Consider the following 15751-nt stretch of genomic DNA (forward strand, 5'->3'; position numbering starts at 1 on the left):
GACGAACAGTCTTTATCATTTGATGCGGCTACTGCGGCGGCTACCTGAGGTCCGGTCAGACCGGGCAGTCCTCGTGGTCCCTCGGGCCCCAGGTCGCCCTGCGAAGAGAAGAGTTCGGTGATGGAGCCATCCAAGCTCGCGTTTCTTTTTCCGACATTTGCGTTGAAAAATGCAGCACGAACCCGCTCAGCTCTGCTCTCCGGACCGGGGCTCTGTTACCATGGTAACACGTCAACGACATCATCATTTATACGTCAGGTGAAGAACGTGACAGCGCTCGCTGTTAACCTGCCCTTCCAGAAGGGAAATTAAACTGTGATTGGGTCACCTTGGTTGCGTCACGTGCTAAAGCTACTTGCTAAAGTCAGACGCATTTAAGAAGAAACAGGGCGCCGTTGGAGAAGGGGCTCTTTGGGCCGGCCTCTGTTTGACTGTGGCTTATTGCCGTTGCGTGAGCCACCTCTGGAATAAATGTGAACAATCAGAACACTTTCAAAAGACTGGATCATCCTGGACATTTGGTGTCTCTGTTTGCAGATGATGTGGTTCTGTTGGCCGGTGATTTCCAGCTCTCACTGGAGTGGTTGCCGGCAGAGTGTGAAGAGGCTGGGATGAGAGCCAGCAAGTCCAGATCCATGCTAAGGTCCTCAGGTGGGAGAAGGTGGAGTGCCCTCTCCGGGCCAGAGTGGAGGGGTTGAGGTATCTCAGGGTCTTCTTCGAGAGCAAGGGGAGATAAGTGAATGAAAGAACCGCATCATGGATGCAACGGCAAACAGAGTAGAGTCGCCACAACATCCAGAGAAGCCAGATGAGGTTGCTCCATTGGGTTAGGACGCCTCCTCGGACAAGACCCAAGACATGCTGCAGGGACTCCGGACCGGACCGGACTGGGAACACCTCAGGATTCCCGACACCCCACGTGACACCAAGTGACCGGCATTCCATTCAAATCAGGTGAGGAATGAGCAAACCTTGCGTTCATGAGATAGAGAAAACACCAAATTGCAACTTGGAAACATCTCTAATGGTTGCACTTGAAGAGTGTTGGCATGGAGTTGGCATGGAATACTGGCAAATGAAATATTGCTTAACCCTCCTCCTGTGTTAGCTTTAGAGATTCCTGTGGTAGACGGTGGCGACCCAAACACAAGACGAAGGTTAATGAGAAAATCACACGGCCTGTTCTAGCATGGGATTCATCCCTTGCAGCAAATTGAAATACTCAAAGAGACGGGGCGATGCCAAGCTTCTGCCACGACAGGCTAAAGGGTAGCCGGGAGCAGCGAATCTGCCGAAAACAAGATTTCAAACTGGAATCATGGAGGTGCAGCCTTCTTCTGACAAATCCCCCCTGGGCGTCTTACCCTGGACGCAAGGAGGCCAGATGTGAAGTCACCCTGGACACACCCGGAGCCCGTAAGCCTGGGGTTTGATGCCACGACTTCAGTCAGATACCTGAGCGGCACGGACACGAATCAGCTGCGCTCCATCAAAAGAGGCTTGGGGTAGGAGGAGAAGATGAACCTTCCCATCGCTCTCGGCCCATTTGAAGTGCTGCGGTACATCAGGGTGCCGCTCGGGACGGTGGCTCGCGGCCAGCCGGTTGGAGATCGGCCGAGTTGTTATCTTGCGGGGAAGGTGGAGGCCATTGATGACGGATTTGACGAAAGGCGGACCGTCGCATTCCTGCACTTCGGATGTACACGGCGTCCCGCCGGGGATCGCGGCGGGCGCTCCGCGGGTCGGCCGCTACCAGATAAACATCGACGTAAAATGACAGAAAAGCTTTTTTGGCGTTTCCTGTGAAAAGTGTGTGTCTCTCGGCCTCACGCCGCGCTGAGTCACACACTGGCGCAGACATCAAATGCATTCCAGAAGGAGCACCAGCTGCGTCGGCCCCGCTCGGCCTCTCGCTTACATCCAGGCCCGGCTGGTGTAATTGGGTTTAAATAAATGAGACGCAGCACCTACATCCATAAGCTCCAGCTGGAACGGGAAGCCGTTTGAGATGTCAAATGAGACTCCCTGCAAGATCTGCGCCCGCGTCACAGTCACTCGGCCGGAAAGTTGACTAAACAAGAATCCCGTCGGAAACCGGATTAGGAGCGGCGTCTTGGTCCTCTTGCAGGATTATCAAGAAGCGCTTGCGGGCAGGACATAAAGACAGGGGTCCAAAAGTCCAGTTCATGTTCTTTTCACTTGCTACTGTTGTCGAACATGTCACTGAACGTCATTTGAAACGAACGGGATGGGAGTTTAGTCTAGACTAAAGGGGCAAAGTTGTTCTGGTTCTAAGGGAACCTCTGTGTGGGAACACACACACACATCTGTTCACACCATGACTGTGCGTCTATGTCAACGCTTTGGAGAAACAAAGCATCAGGAAGATACTGGATGGCACCTCGCCTTACTTTGTAAAATCCTTTACAATGTAAAGTCCAAGTCCCTGGACAGGCGCAGAAATAATGCTAACTACACATGAAACTTGTGAAAATTCTGATACGAAGCCTCGGAAAAATGAAAGTGCACAGATGGAGCACGGAGACCCGCGGATTGAGAGAATGGGTAACAGATACAGAATTAATTTGGTGTTATAATGACGTCTATCTGGAGGGCGGGACATCTATTGTTCTTTCTACACGCTCTTGAATTTACCGACCGTGCGCTATTACAAGAGGAGACCGAGCATTACTTTCACGCCATATAATTGTCATTGTCTCACCAGCGCACATGAAACCGCTAAGGATGAAGTCATAAAATGAGAGCTATCGCCGTGCGGCTGCCGCGGCTTGATCCTGATGACCAATGGCAAGCATGGAGGGTGTTGCAATATGTCTCTGTTCTGCATTTACAGTCTTAGGGCTCGTTTAAGCTCGGTGTTAAGTCCCGGTCCGAGCGGAGCCTTCTGTCTGTGTGACCACCGGAAGCCACGGGGGGCAGCGTTGAGCAGAATGCGCAAGTGCAACGGAAACAGGTAAGAAAGATGACGGGAACAACATGGCGTCGGTATAACCGACTCCGCTAAAATGCCGTCATGGACTTTAATAACCATGCAGACGTTCGCCGTCCGTACGCCGCACTCCGCCGCTTGTTTGGGTGGAACTCGGAACTTGGAAGCGAACTCTGAACTCTGCGCTGCCCTCTAGTGGATGTATGCATAATAACCACGGCAACGCTTGACGATGTAACCCGAGCAGAAACGATCCCTTGCGGTCAAACTCAGGCTTTCAGCGTAATCTTAAACTAGAACTTTTTGAAGTACAAATATTAACTGGGCTCATCTGAATAAGTCTCCATCTTTTAAAAAGTGCCTTCATACCAGCAGAGCATGCAGCTTTAAAGGGTTTAGTCGACATGAGTGTTCAGAGCCATGACAAACATGGCCGTCATAGGAGCCTACTAAAAACTCGACGAAAGATTTTCTGCAACGCCGCGGTTCCTTTTGCATTCATGGGCCTCATTCTGGATCGGAGTGCAGAGCAATCTCTCGGGGAGTGAGGCATACAAGTACATGCTGGGGAGCCCCGTCAGCGGTAACCAAAGACGGGGTAGTTAAGGCTGTAACATGAGCCGCTGAATGAAAGTGAAATGTTCAGTTACGGTGAAATGGTTCACGCGGAGTTCACTTTGCTCCATTCTGCTCCCACAAGAGAAACCTTCTCTGTAACAATACCCGTCTTTTAATAAAAATCGACATACTTCCCGGCTCAGTGTCCATGTGTTTCATGTCTGAATGTGTCAGCAGTAAAGTTGACCTACAACCAGTAGCTAAGGTGAGGGTTAAGGCAAACGGGTCCATCCAGATGTTTCCGGAGCGACCCCTCAGGCACCCCGATAAATCGCCTTAGCAAGAGCGCAGCCAACCGCCGCGAACCAAGCTGGAAAGGAAAGCGCAGGTTGAGCATAGGAGCTTCTGCACCAAGGATGACGAGCAAGGATCCACCTAAAGCTTTGAAATGCACGTCAATTGCAAAAACACAAATGCTTTCTGCATTTCTAAATTAAAATCCGGCACAGCGGCTCTTTGTGCCGTGTTCATTCTACTTGAAGTTCCCAAAGGTCTCCAAAGAAGAACAAAAACAATGCTAGCTGCATCGAAACAGAGCGAACAACTTCTTCTACTTGCCATTCCCGCATCTCGCGGTATTTAAACACAAGTTTCGACACATTTCCACCTGACCGCAAACAGAAGTGGAATGAAATTCGACTTTCATCCTATTCTTCAGAATTAATCATGGCTTCAAGTATCTGCACATCAGTGTGGGAGTAGTTGGTACATTTGGTATCACTCAGGCTGATCTGGCACACTCACGACTCGAACCCCCTCCTATCTTCTTTTCGGTCGCTCCGGATTACTTGGCGGCCTCACCGGCAGCCGTGCTCCGACAAAACATCAGATCTGTGGTCTTGGCAGTCACCGAGGCGCGCCTCAAATGCAAATGCAAATTGAGAACTCGCTGGCGGCGCCTCGAAGGAACACTAACGGAGCGACGTGTTACATCCTGATATGATATCTCCGTCCACATCAACCGCAGACACGCGGGTGGAGGCCGGGCCGGCGAGGAGAAGATCCGTGAGCATCGTTCCGGACGGATTAGACGCGGCAGACATGGGAAATGTAGCATGGCAATAAAAAAATGCATAAGTGATACTCACCCTCAGCCCAGGGAAGCCGCCGATCCCGACCCCACCGACAGGCCCCTGTGAAACATCGCAGCAACATCCTAAGTACACAGGACAGGATGCTCGCAGCGCCGCACTGCCAGCATTCTCAAGGCCGCGGAGGAACTGCTTTAAGTGTGACCACGTGTTCTACGGAGACGCGCCTGATGGTTTCTGAGGCGAATCAGATGTTTCGGGAGAATGTGGTAGAACGGATCATTTGGAAAATGTTTGTGATTTGATTTCACAAGACTGAAATCAGGACTCACAAGAACAGCGAGCGTTCACTGGGCCCAGAAGAAGGTCAGAGAGGAGGTTCTGGATGTGACGGAGGAGAGGCTGAGACGGAGGAAGGTGATTGGCTCCCACCCTTAAGGGCGCAGCTCAGTGGACCGGTGGACCAGCATCTTATGTTGAAAGTATGAAAAGTAGAATTCCTGGTTCACGTTCTCCATGGAGGTTCCAGAAGGACACCCAGCAAGAACAAGGAACGTCGGCAGAAGTTTGGTGCATAACTTCCTCCTCCTCTTCCTTTTCAGTCGATCAATCAACCTCCTCCATCTAACGCTCTCCTCTGCGTCCTCTTCACCTTCCTGTCCTTCTCCTCTCCGTCCAGAAACCTCCTCTCAGGTCTTCCCGCAGATCTCCTGCCCGGCAGCTCCGACCGCAGCATCCTTCTGCCCGGATCTTCACCGTCCCTCCTCTGTCCATGTCCAAACCATCTGGGTCTGGCCTCTCTGAGCTTATCTCCCAGACATCTACCATGATGGACTCATGATCTCCATCTCTGCTACCTTTTGCTCTGCTTCTCATCTTTTCCTCAATGACCATCGTGTTGGACACCTTTCCTTTCATTCTCGCAAGTTTGGTTTACAACTAAAAGAAATATAGTGATGGGATGAGGTACCGCGTGAAGCGGAGGAACCTGTTTCGTGGAGATGGACTTCAGTGCAGGAAAGCAAAACAGACACTTGCAGTAATTGGAACTATGTACTGGAAAACAGTGACTTAGACATTTCGATGCCATTCTAAAAACCCTAAATCTGGACTAGATGAAGCTGCCGACAGGTGGCTGGAGGACGGAAACATTCCGGGACATTTAAACCAAAAACGGAAATTAAACGGGGCTTCTCACCTCGTTGCCATCGGGCCCGGGAGGACCTCGTTCCCCGGCATCTCCCAGCACGCCCTAGCACAGAGACAGCACGGTTAAGGGTGGCGAGGTCCGGGGCCGCTGACTCGGGCGGTTGGAGCGGCCATCTTGGACCTGAAGGTTCCCGGTTCGATTCCCGAGCGGGACGCCGAACCCCGCTCAACTGCGATAGTTAACTGCACCACACGTTTCGCTGACGATGTTGTGATGTATCACCGAATGTGACCCAATAACGGGATTTCTCCGTCCAGCCCTACGTATGACCCTTCCCTGAAGAATTACTCCGCCAGGATGGTCCAAGAGAAGAAGCGTTGCCCTCTGTTTCCGGTGAACTTCCACATTTCTCAAAGATACCTCCTTCAAACGTTCCTAATGTGCAAAGCGGTCCACTTCTGCCGACTCCTTCTGGGGGTTGAAATGAAACGGGATCTGCCGGTGTACCGTGGGCCTGTGGACTTGTATGCTTGCGGGCCAGAGAAGCCCCTGGCCCCGACACCGATCCGCTGAGTGATACAGACGCTGGGCCTCCTGCCCGCTTGGCAGCCTCACCACAGAGGAGCTAAGACTTGTTTTTCAAACAATAACTCATCGCCGTGTAAGGGCCAAAACCTCCACATTCCACCCGTCCATATTTTAACACCAATGTTAATGATTTTAAAGTGGCCTTGTGCAAACTTGGTGCCGGCCTGCACTAAAACGCGTACGATCATGTATTTCCCAACTATCTTAAAGTGTGTCATCCTGTAACATCGCTAATCTTCTGGCCCTTTTAATGGATTCAAAGCAGACGCAGAAAAACCGCTGCCGCCCCCGGAGACCAGAGCGGCTCATCGAAGAAAGGGACGACGGATAAAAGAATAGAACACTTCCATCAATCATTCAAAGAAGATTCCAGATGGACTGCAAACGGGAGGAGCGCATTAAACCATCCCAGATTATCATTTGGCGATGGGAAATGACAACATTCATTCATTCGCTGTCTGTCCTGCTCATCATGGAGCATATCTAGGCGCTCATTGGGCGAGAGGGGGAGGTTACTCCTGAACCCGTCCGTCTCAGGGCCGCGTAAAGACACGTTAAACCATTCGCTCTCGCGTCGCACGTCACGGGGAAAAGCCGACATTCATCCCCACACACGGACGTACAATCGCTCTCATGCCCACATCTGGACAACGCGGGGTCTTCGTGAAACTCCTGCATGTTTTTTGGACATTTTTGACTTTTTTGGACGCAGACTCGGGGAGAACATGGAATCGAACCGGGGACCTTCTAGCAGTGAGGTGGAAGCTCTGACCGCCGTGTCGCCCGGAACAACATTCATGCGTGAATAAAAATGTTCTTACGTGTCTTCCTTTGGGACCCGGTTTCCCGGCAGGACCAGGAATGCCCTGCACAATGAAAAGAGGGTGAACGCTCAAATCAACGGGTTCGACGAGCGAAGAAAAATCACAAACATGGAACATGGCCGACTGCAAAAATGTAGCGATTCGCGGCGTTGATTACCGAGCCGTTCGAACAAACGGCCTCGTGAAAGTGCGTATTTATCAGCCCAGAGACGGGATGCCGTGAAAAAGAGATGAAAACAAATGGAAACCGGGGAGAAAATTAGCGCGGCGAGGTTACGAGTCCCAAAAACAACAAATCGCAATTATCGAGAAAAGCAAATATTACTCACTTTCTCCCCCTCTGGCCCCGGCGGCCCGGCGACGCCAGGGAGCCCGATGAAACCCTGCAAATCATCATATCACATCACGTCGGTCTCGGCGTTACAAAATACTTTCAGCAGTTTTGTTTTTCATGACTGCCGTCCCAGCGGGACGTCTGCATTCCGACCGAGTCATTTGTTACCACTCCGTTTACATGCGAGGACCTACAGTATTCACTTCATCCCGGGACACAAAACAAGTCTATTTTCAAATGTGCGTGAACACACATCAGACGCTTCGGCCCGAGCCTGCGGTGAGACTCGCCTCGGAGTGACGCTGCGTTGACCTCCAGCGCAGACGGGCCGATAATTCACTTCTAAACCGACATCTGTGAGTCCTGGGTAAGGTGATTAAACTGCCGCGGAAGTCCACTTATCGTGTTTTCGGGTCCTGACCGGGACCCGGAAGCATCCCTTTGGGAGGTTCTAGGGAAATACTGCCCGCTAGGCAGCTGTAAATTGTGACTAATGTTGTCGGTCAGGGTGATAAAGGCCTCGGACGGCTCGGCTGAAACTGACGCGGCTCTTTGACTAGCTGCTAGCAGCTTCATGTTCCGTGTGAGCTGCTAGCAGCTGGCTAGCAGGATGTTGTAAATAAAAAACTGCGTCAGATTTTAGCACTGTGGGTTTTCTTTTGCGACCTCTCCGATGCCATTTTGGTGCCGCTTTCAATGAGGTCCATCCAACGGTTCCGGGGTGGCCTTTGACTCCGGCTCAGCAGCTTGTCATTCTGAACGGTCCTTCCTGGACTTTCGGCGTTGTTGGTCAAAGACGAGGCGCAGGAGAAGAGCTGCTGCTTCTACCTTCTAACTGCATTGTTTTGTTTTCTTTCTTTCTCCGCCTGCCCGCCTGTCTGCTTGGCTGTGCGATCATTACCCCAGATATCCTTTTCCTGAGCTGCAACACTCCGCTTCTCATTCTTCATTTGAACCCCTACCCTTCCATGCTTTCTCCTATCAGAGTCTCCACGCCTTGTTTCTCCAACCCTTTCCCTTGTTTTTGGGGAATTGCCCTTTTCCAGGGAAGAAAGCGGCGCAGAGGAGAAAGAGGCGGGCCGAACCCGAAGACACCCCCGCGAACACGGTAACGCTTCATCACACTCTTTGTCAGGCTAGGACTTCAGACGTACCTCTGGAGCGAGCGTGAACGTCCGACGCCTTCCTAAACCTTTCAGGAAATGAGGTAAAAGACGGAAGAACGAGAGAAGGGAGTTACTGGTACTTACACGGACCCCCTTCGGTCCCGGGTTACCTTGTGGCCCGGCCGCACCCTGCAACAGAGGAGGCACCGGTGAGGTGAACCTTTGTGATTTCACACCCTCAATTTGTCAGTCCCAACGCTCCCATCTTAGCAAAAGGGGTCTTCGCTGACGTCCGTCGCTATTCTCCGTTCCCTTTGCCGCCGCCGCCGGCCGCTCTCGCGACTCAATGATCGATTGTCAACGGTCAGTTTGTGTGTTTCACAGAACTTTGTGTGAATAAACCGTGTCTGAGACAACCGGTGGAACGACTAGAAGCATATTTTGGTAGTTTTCACTGCACCTGCCTGCCAGGGTAACCTGCAGCCCCGGATTCCCCAGGCGGTCCCGGTACACCCTGCAGCAGAGACAGACATGGGTGGAGAGCCAACGGCGAACAGGGAGATTAGATGAACGGATAAAGTGAAAGACGAGAAACACAAACCTCTGGAAGGGGGAATAAAACAAGCACTGTTCCCTCACCGAGGCAGCGCTGTCTGTTAACTCTACCCTGCCCGGCGCGCACACACACACACACACACACACACCGCTAGAGTCACACCTTTCACACTCACTGCCGTCGCTCTGCAAACACCATTACCACTTCCTCGGATTAATTACGGCTTCCGTTAGTCCGAGGCTCGTCGGCATCACAGCGTCCTCCGATTCCCCCCACCGCACCCCGAAACTCCCCGATCACTGAAACCGCACGAGCTCCAGGAAAAGGAGAAGATGTGGAATTCAAGAGCCCGATAGTACCGAGGGGATGGATTACGAGGATCGGCTCCCCGTGGCTCCGATTGAAGAATTACTTTCTAAATTTGGATGGTTTGCAGATGCAGTCGCACCTGCAGGAGCAAATAGACCCAAGTCCCGCCCAGAATCTATGAGCAGAAAAATGACAACAGAATAAACCCATGTCGCCACCTACCTGATCTCCTGGTAGTCCAGGCGGCCCCGGATAGCCCTTTGGACCCTGGGAGAGGAAATAAATGAAATGAATAAAACAAATGAATTTTGACAACATTCAATCCAAACCAGTTCTTCTGCATTCATTACTTCCAGCATTTCATTCATATAAAAGCCATTTCACCAATCTTCCTCCTCAGGAAGCCGAAGCTGGAATTGCAATTAAAATATTCACATTTTTTTTTGCATTTTATAAATGTACCGGCATTATTTTGTACGTAATCATCCATACACAATTAAAGGAGTTTCCAAATTGGATATTGATTGGAGGTGGAAGGGAGCGGCGGCCGCGGGAGGCCCTGCCCGACCTGCAGAACCCCCATCCTCCAGGAGAAGACCCCGCCCTTCGCCTTCATTGACTTTTATACATCATTATCGGGGTTATAATCTTCATTTTATGAGGTTCTTACACCAACCTGGATCCTGATGTGGAAGGCAACATTAAATAAAACTCCGTTATGTGAAATGTTTCTGGTAGAGCCTCCATGACTCATTCTGGATTTTTACCAGAGGCCATAAAACCTCGACTCTTGCAGAGAACAGCACGGGTGCCCTTTCCAGAGGAACATCAATAAAGATCTGCTCCACTCCATACTTTGTGAACCTAACCGGATTGTCTTCGCTAAATAAGACATTTTCCTCTTTTAACTCCCCTTTTTTTTCTGTTTTTTTTTTGGATTTGACACAATGATCAGCAGCAGATGTTTACGGCCCTGAACCTCAGGGTCAGGGAGAGGTCGTCGTCGTCGTCCGCTCGGGTCGCCGAGGGACCTTCTTGAAAGGTGCCATTGATTCTATCATCCGCCTGCCCAGGTTGTGACACGTGAACCTTGGGAGTCAATTAAAAGGCCACTCGGAGGCGAGGAGCCGTCATTTCCTCTGAAAACACTCCGCGGGGCACGGGTCACATCCTCCCTATATTAGCTTCAGCTACCGCAAACACGGCGTGGCCTCCCGGGACGCCGCGCCAAGGCCAGCTTTGTGTAGAGCAGACCTCAAGCGAGGGCTACCTGGAGAGCGGCGCAGGCGAGGTCTTTCAGACTCTGCCGGAGGCTGATTTCCATCAAACATCTATCAGCATATCTCCAGGGATCCTGCCATCTGCTGGGAAATCCTGTCCTGCTCTGCTCTGGGCTCCGACCCAACCTACCGGCGATCCGACTTTGGAGGAGCTTTGAGGGAGCCGTGGTGAAATCATATCAGCGTTTCAGACATCTGCGCGCTCCCACTCAAGCACTGGACTCGACCCGCACAGCTGGGTACGTTCACGCCTTAAAATGCCAAAAACATCCAGCGAGCGGTCACGGAACGACACCTGCTGACCTCAGAAGGTGCCGGACACGGTGCTCGTCATTGACCCGCCGACCAGGAGCGGGGCGCCTTTCCGCTTTCAAACGACCTCTGACCCCGGCTTTAACGCGCGTGGAGTTTGAAGGGCGGGCCGGGCATACCGCGACTCGTGAGCGGACAGGCGGAAAAGAAAACATCGCGCCTTCTTAAGCTAACAGGATTTAGACCGCTCGCCGTTTCAGCGTGTAGAATTCATTAAATTAACCAAACCTCCATCCACAGTCCTGCACCCTGAACATCTAGACTTCATTCCTTCTTCTCGGAGTTCAGTTTCCTCCGAGAAGACGCGAGATGATACACGAGTATGCGGAAAGAACAAGGTGCAACAAAGCGGCGATGAAAGGACGGAAGCCCTCGTAGGATTGAAGAGCTGCGAGAGCTGTTTAACTCACCGTTAAACCTGGAAATCCATCCGGGCCGAGCACACCTGAAGGACCTCGGTCACCCTGTGGAACGAGGACAGCGTGTCAGTGGAAGGCCTCACGTCCGTCCATCGTTCATCTGTCACCAGGCGTCCAACCAGCCGCACGTCTGGACCATGCAGGGGCTCCGTGAACCTCCTGCAGGTATCTGGACTGCGGGAGGAACCCGGAGAACCCGAAGAACCCCACGTAGACACGGGGAGAACATGGAGGCTCCACGCAGAGAGGGAATCCAAGCAGGGACCTTCTGGCTGTGAGGAGGAGGTTCTAACCCGGGGGTGTCAAACTCAAATGCACAGCGGGCCAAAATTTTAAACTGGGACAAAGTCGCGGGCCACCATTGATATTAACTGAAAAAAATCTTCCTCCAGACATAACAATGAACCTTTTCATATGGACCCAAAGACGTTTTGCTTAAAAATGAAATGTGGAACAAGCATAGCTTAATACTATACAATATATAACTTAATATTGCACACGTGCAAAATCCTGTTTTCTGCCTAAGTAGCAGGGTGCCGGTATTAGCATAAGGTCGCTATGACTACTGTGCGCAGAGGAGAGGCCGTTTATGGGTCCTGTTGCGATTTTCGTGCCAAAACACCAGCAGAAAATTCTGGGATTTGTAGAATTAGCGAAACATGCACAGTAGACAATACCGGCGGGCCAAATTTGGCCCGTGGGCCAGAGTTTGACACCTATGTTCTAACCTCTGAGACACAAATGTAGACAGAAGAAGAAGTCAAATGCACACAAGAGAGTTTTCCGTCTACCTCAGCTTCCTCACAGATGGATCAGCTGTGACGAACATCTCAACATTTGTTTGGGGTAACAGTCACAGCTTTTCCCACAAGTTATCCATTTGCCTTAAGAAGGTCTAAGACCAAAAACAAAAACCAGATGCTTAAATGTTCATGTTCTTGGAAAAGAGAGCAAATGGAAGGTGACAGGGTGAGAGTGGAGGCTTAGAGCAGGATGAAGAAGCAGGAGGATGAAGAAGCAGGAGTGTAAGGGTGGATGTGGACAGACGGATGCAAATATTGTTTGCTTTTAGGTTTTTGTATGTATGTATGTATGTATCCTTCAAAAAATAAAGAGGAGGAAGGATCCCCAGAGCTTTTATTGCGGTATGGATCAAAGAAATTCTCATCTTTAGCTTGGCAGATTTCATTTTCACATCTGCGCTTTTTTACTGTACGTCTTAAAGCCGCGACACCACGGCCGCTCGTCTTTTCTTCAAAAAAACAACCGCTCATTAATTTACTCTAACCCTTTTGCGGGGGATCCTATTTCCTTTTATTGTTGTTGTGTTTGTTTGGCATCATTGCGTGCTTTCCCTTCACGAGGAAACATCTGGACGTCTCACACGTGACGGGGATTGTGTCATAAAACATAATGAGGAGAAGAAGAAGAAGAAGAAGAAGACGAGAGACAGCGGGGACGACGAAACACCGCTGGAGTCCAAGCGCCACCCGAGGTGACTGACGCGCTGAGGGAATCCAGAAGCCGAGCGGAAGCGAAAGGGGGTCGGAGACAGGGATCCAAACCCGGCTGCGAGTGTGTGGCGTTCTTACCTTCTCTCCTGCTGGAGCCTGCCCCGGAGACAGCCCCGGATCTCCCTTCGCCCCCTGACACAGAGACGGGGTCAGAGGGTGAGGACGACATCGGCAAACGTCTACTTCCCTTCTAACTCACATCTTCCGGACGCGGTTATTTTGGGAGAGCGTGTTACGTCGAGCTATTCCTTTCTGATCCGCGGGGCTTAACAGCAGAAACAGCTGGAAAATAAATCCTCTCCGCTCTTTAAGAAGACATAGCCGAGCGGAGCTGCCACCGAGGCGTTTTGCTTCCGAACCGTGCAAAAGCGTCGTCTCTGAAACGACGAACACGGGCTTTTCCGTCGCAAATAGTCGTGGAAAACTGAGCTCTCCGACAAAAATCACGTAGAGGAGCGCCTCGCTGGTTCGAGACCCCAACAGAGCACCACACAACTCAAGAGATTTGGAAGTGAGTGAGCACCACCTCCATATTGTCTCTTTCTATACAAATAATAAGAGGGAGAACACATGAACCCAGAGGTTCCACTTCCACTGGATGCAGTTTTATTTGTCCGGCGCCGTCGCCATCGCCACCCGCCGCCACGACCGCGACGCGTCTCAAACATCAAGCTCGGACAGCGAAACGGCGATACGACGGAACGCCGCCTCGGCTTACGGGATCTGCAGGAAGTGGTGAGCAGGTTTGGAAACCGGTAACGGGAAGGACTGCCAAGGAATTAGAGGAAAGAAACGGCTGCGTTCGGGGTGAAGACTCGGTATCTCGAAAGTATTTCCTGTCGCTCCCCAGAAGCTAGCCGCATCATTTGTCAACGTAAGAAGGAAGAAAAAGAAAGAAAAGCAGGCTCGGTTCCTATTTGGGAGTCTTCTGAATTCGACAACTCAGAACGTTTTCCCCACCGGCCTTCTTCGGGAGGAGCGGACCGGCCTCGTGTGAGCGACACATGTTTTGACAGATGATTCAGCGGAGTTCTTTGGGAGGTGACAAATCTGTGATCAAGTGGGTTTTTTATTTGTTTGATTGTTTTATGATGTATCTTTGGAGCAGCGCCCGAATTTCTTGGAGAATGTGTTAGTGCAGCAGAAAAACCAGGAGGGCTCTAAGGCTCTCATCGGCTCTCTTAAAAACACCGACGAGCTCTCCATGGAGGAGCAGCGGTGCTAATCCGCCCCCTTCTTCGGATCTTTCCTTTTAGGAGCGGACGTCCCCTCCGATCCCGAAGATGGCGGTTCGCTTCCCGACGCGTCCCGTCTGCTCGAAACGTCCCGCTCAGCCGTCGTCTGGAGTGAAGGGCTTTGGAGCCACGAGGTGATAAAAGTGCCGAATAAGTGGAGACCGCAAAGACAGTAAACTGTTAATGAAAACCTCCCGCTTCCTACCGAAGGCCCAGTTCGCACGGCAACCTTCCCTTTGGTTTCAAGTCAGCGTTTTCTAACTTTTCCACCAGCAGACGGGAACAATTTGAAAAGCCTTTCCGCGCGCACGAGAACGGAGGAAACATCGGAGACTCTGCGGTGCACGTCGCGATTTTGCGATGAACCCAAACAAAGTCAGACGCTTCCTGTCGTTACGGTCGACCCGCCTCGGCCGCAGCCGGTCGGCGCGCGTTTTCGGCTGTTTTCCGTTATGCGGCAAACGGCGTTCCAGTGCGGACGCTTCAACGAAACGTTTTTCACCCGCGAGCGTTTCCGTGTCAACGGGGCTCGGAGCCACGAAATCCATCGAGAAGGAAAGGTTGCATCGCGACGGCGTCACCCCGCTGTCCGAGGTCAACCTTTCTTCCAATTTCCACACTTAAACATCTCTCAACTAAAAATAGAGTTCATGCTAGGTTTGACTCCTCTACTTATACGTGCTTGTTTTTCTTAGCTTGTTTAAGTAACTCTAAGCCGTGTTTGACACCAGACACAATTACCTTCTCCTCCGCAGCTGCCCGTACCTGCTCCGAGCCCGGTCTTCCCGCCGTTTTGACTGACAGCCGTTGAGGCCGACAAAGGCTTGGGTGGGAACGCGGAAAATCCACCGTGGCATAAAAAGCATGGTTTGAAAGAAGTCAGCGGTCCATGAAGCAGCCTGAAGAGCACTTCTACATCCCGCTAGCACATCATCATCATCATCATCATCATCATCATAACATCTCAGCCGCCGCTTAAAACACATGTCAACTGCGTTCGCCATCAGGGACCTCTTCCATGTTTCAACAGGAGGTATTTTTCCAAAAAGACCAAACAAAAGAGCCTCTCAATCCTTGTTCCACCTCCACAGCGGGGCCGAGGATTGGAGAATGAATCACCGTCAAATCGCTACGGCATTCGATACGCTGATCTTGGCCCCGCGTGCAAAACACAGATGTGGGCGTTCTAGCCATGGGAACCGCGGCCCGGCAGGTGGCCCGGAGTGAAAACATACAACCCCTCCTTATAATAGCCAGGAATTAAATAACGCGCAGAGATAGCGGCGAGCCAATTCGTGCATCTCCCTGCGCCGTGTGACTAATCATCAAGCAGGAAGGAACATTCCTCTCCTAATTTGTGCGTCTGCAGAAAAAAAGCTGAAAGATTAACTGCAATCAGGAGAAGCACTTTAACAAGCCGCTCTTATCCTTATCCAAACAGGCTCTCGACCGTGAGGTCTGGCAGACACTTAGAGCATTTACCGCCGCGGCTTCTCACACCGAAAGGGAGCGACGCGTTTGCGGC

General features: G+C 51.4%; 1 protein-coding gene across 2 annotated transcripts in view; it reads right to left on the reverse strand.

Annotated features, from left to right (window-relative positions):
* The window catches only part of col24a1 (collagen type XXIV alpha 1), a 74361-nt gene that overhangs the window by 40253 nt on the left and 18357 nt on the right, over positions 1-15751 (reverse strand). The window contains exons 6-15 of one of the 2 annotated variants that reach the window (XM_086162031.1): positions 13070-13123; positions 11469-11522; positions 9689-9733; positions 9062-9115; positions 8746-8790; positions 7491-7544; positions 7159-7203; positions 5798-5851; positions 4657-4701; positions 45-98 (exon numbers count right to left, since the gene is read on the reverse strand). In XM_086162031.1, the coding sequence (XP_086018157.1) occupies positions 45-98; positions 4657-4701; positions 5798-5851; positions 7159-7203; positions 7491-7544; positions 8746-8790; positions 9062-9115; positions 9689-9733; positions 11469-11522; positions 13070-13123 (504 nt within the window). The remainder of the gene's footprint in view (positions 1-44; positions 99-4656; positions 4702-5797; positions 5852-7158; positions 7204-7490; positions 7545-8745; positions 8791-9061; positions 9116-9688; positions 9734-11468; positions 11523-13069; positions 13124-15751) is intronic. The other variant, XM_086162032.1, reaches the window with a different exon arrangement.

The sequence above is a fragment of the Fistularia commersonii genome, chromosome 16, assembly GCF_037954325.1.
Source record: "Fistularia commersonii isolate RoL2024-O1a breed Wild chromosome 16, RoL_Fcom_v1.0, whole genome shotgun sequence".
Lineage (NCBI taxonomy): Eukaryota > Metazoa > Chordata > Actinopteri > Syngnathiformes > Fistulariidae > Fistularia > Fistularia commersonii.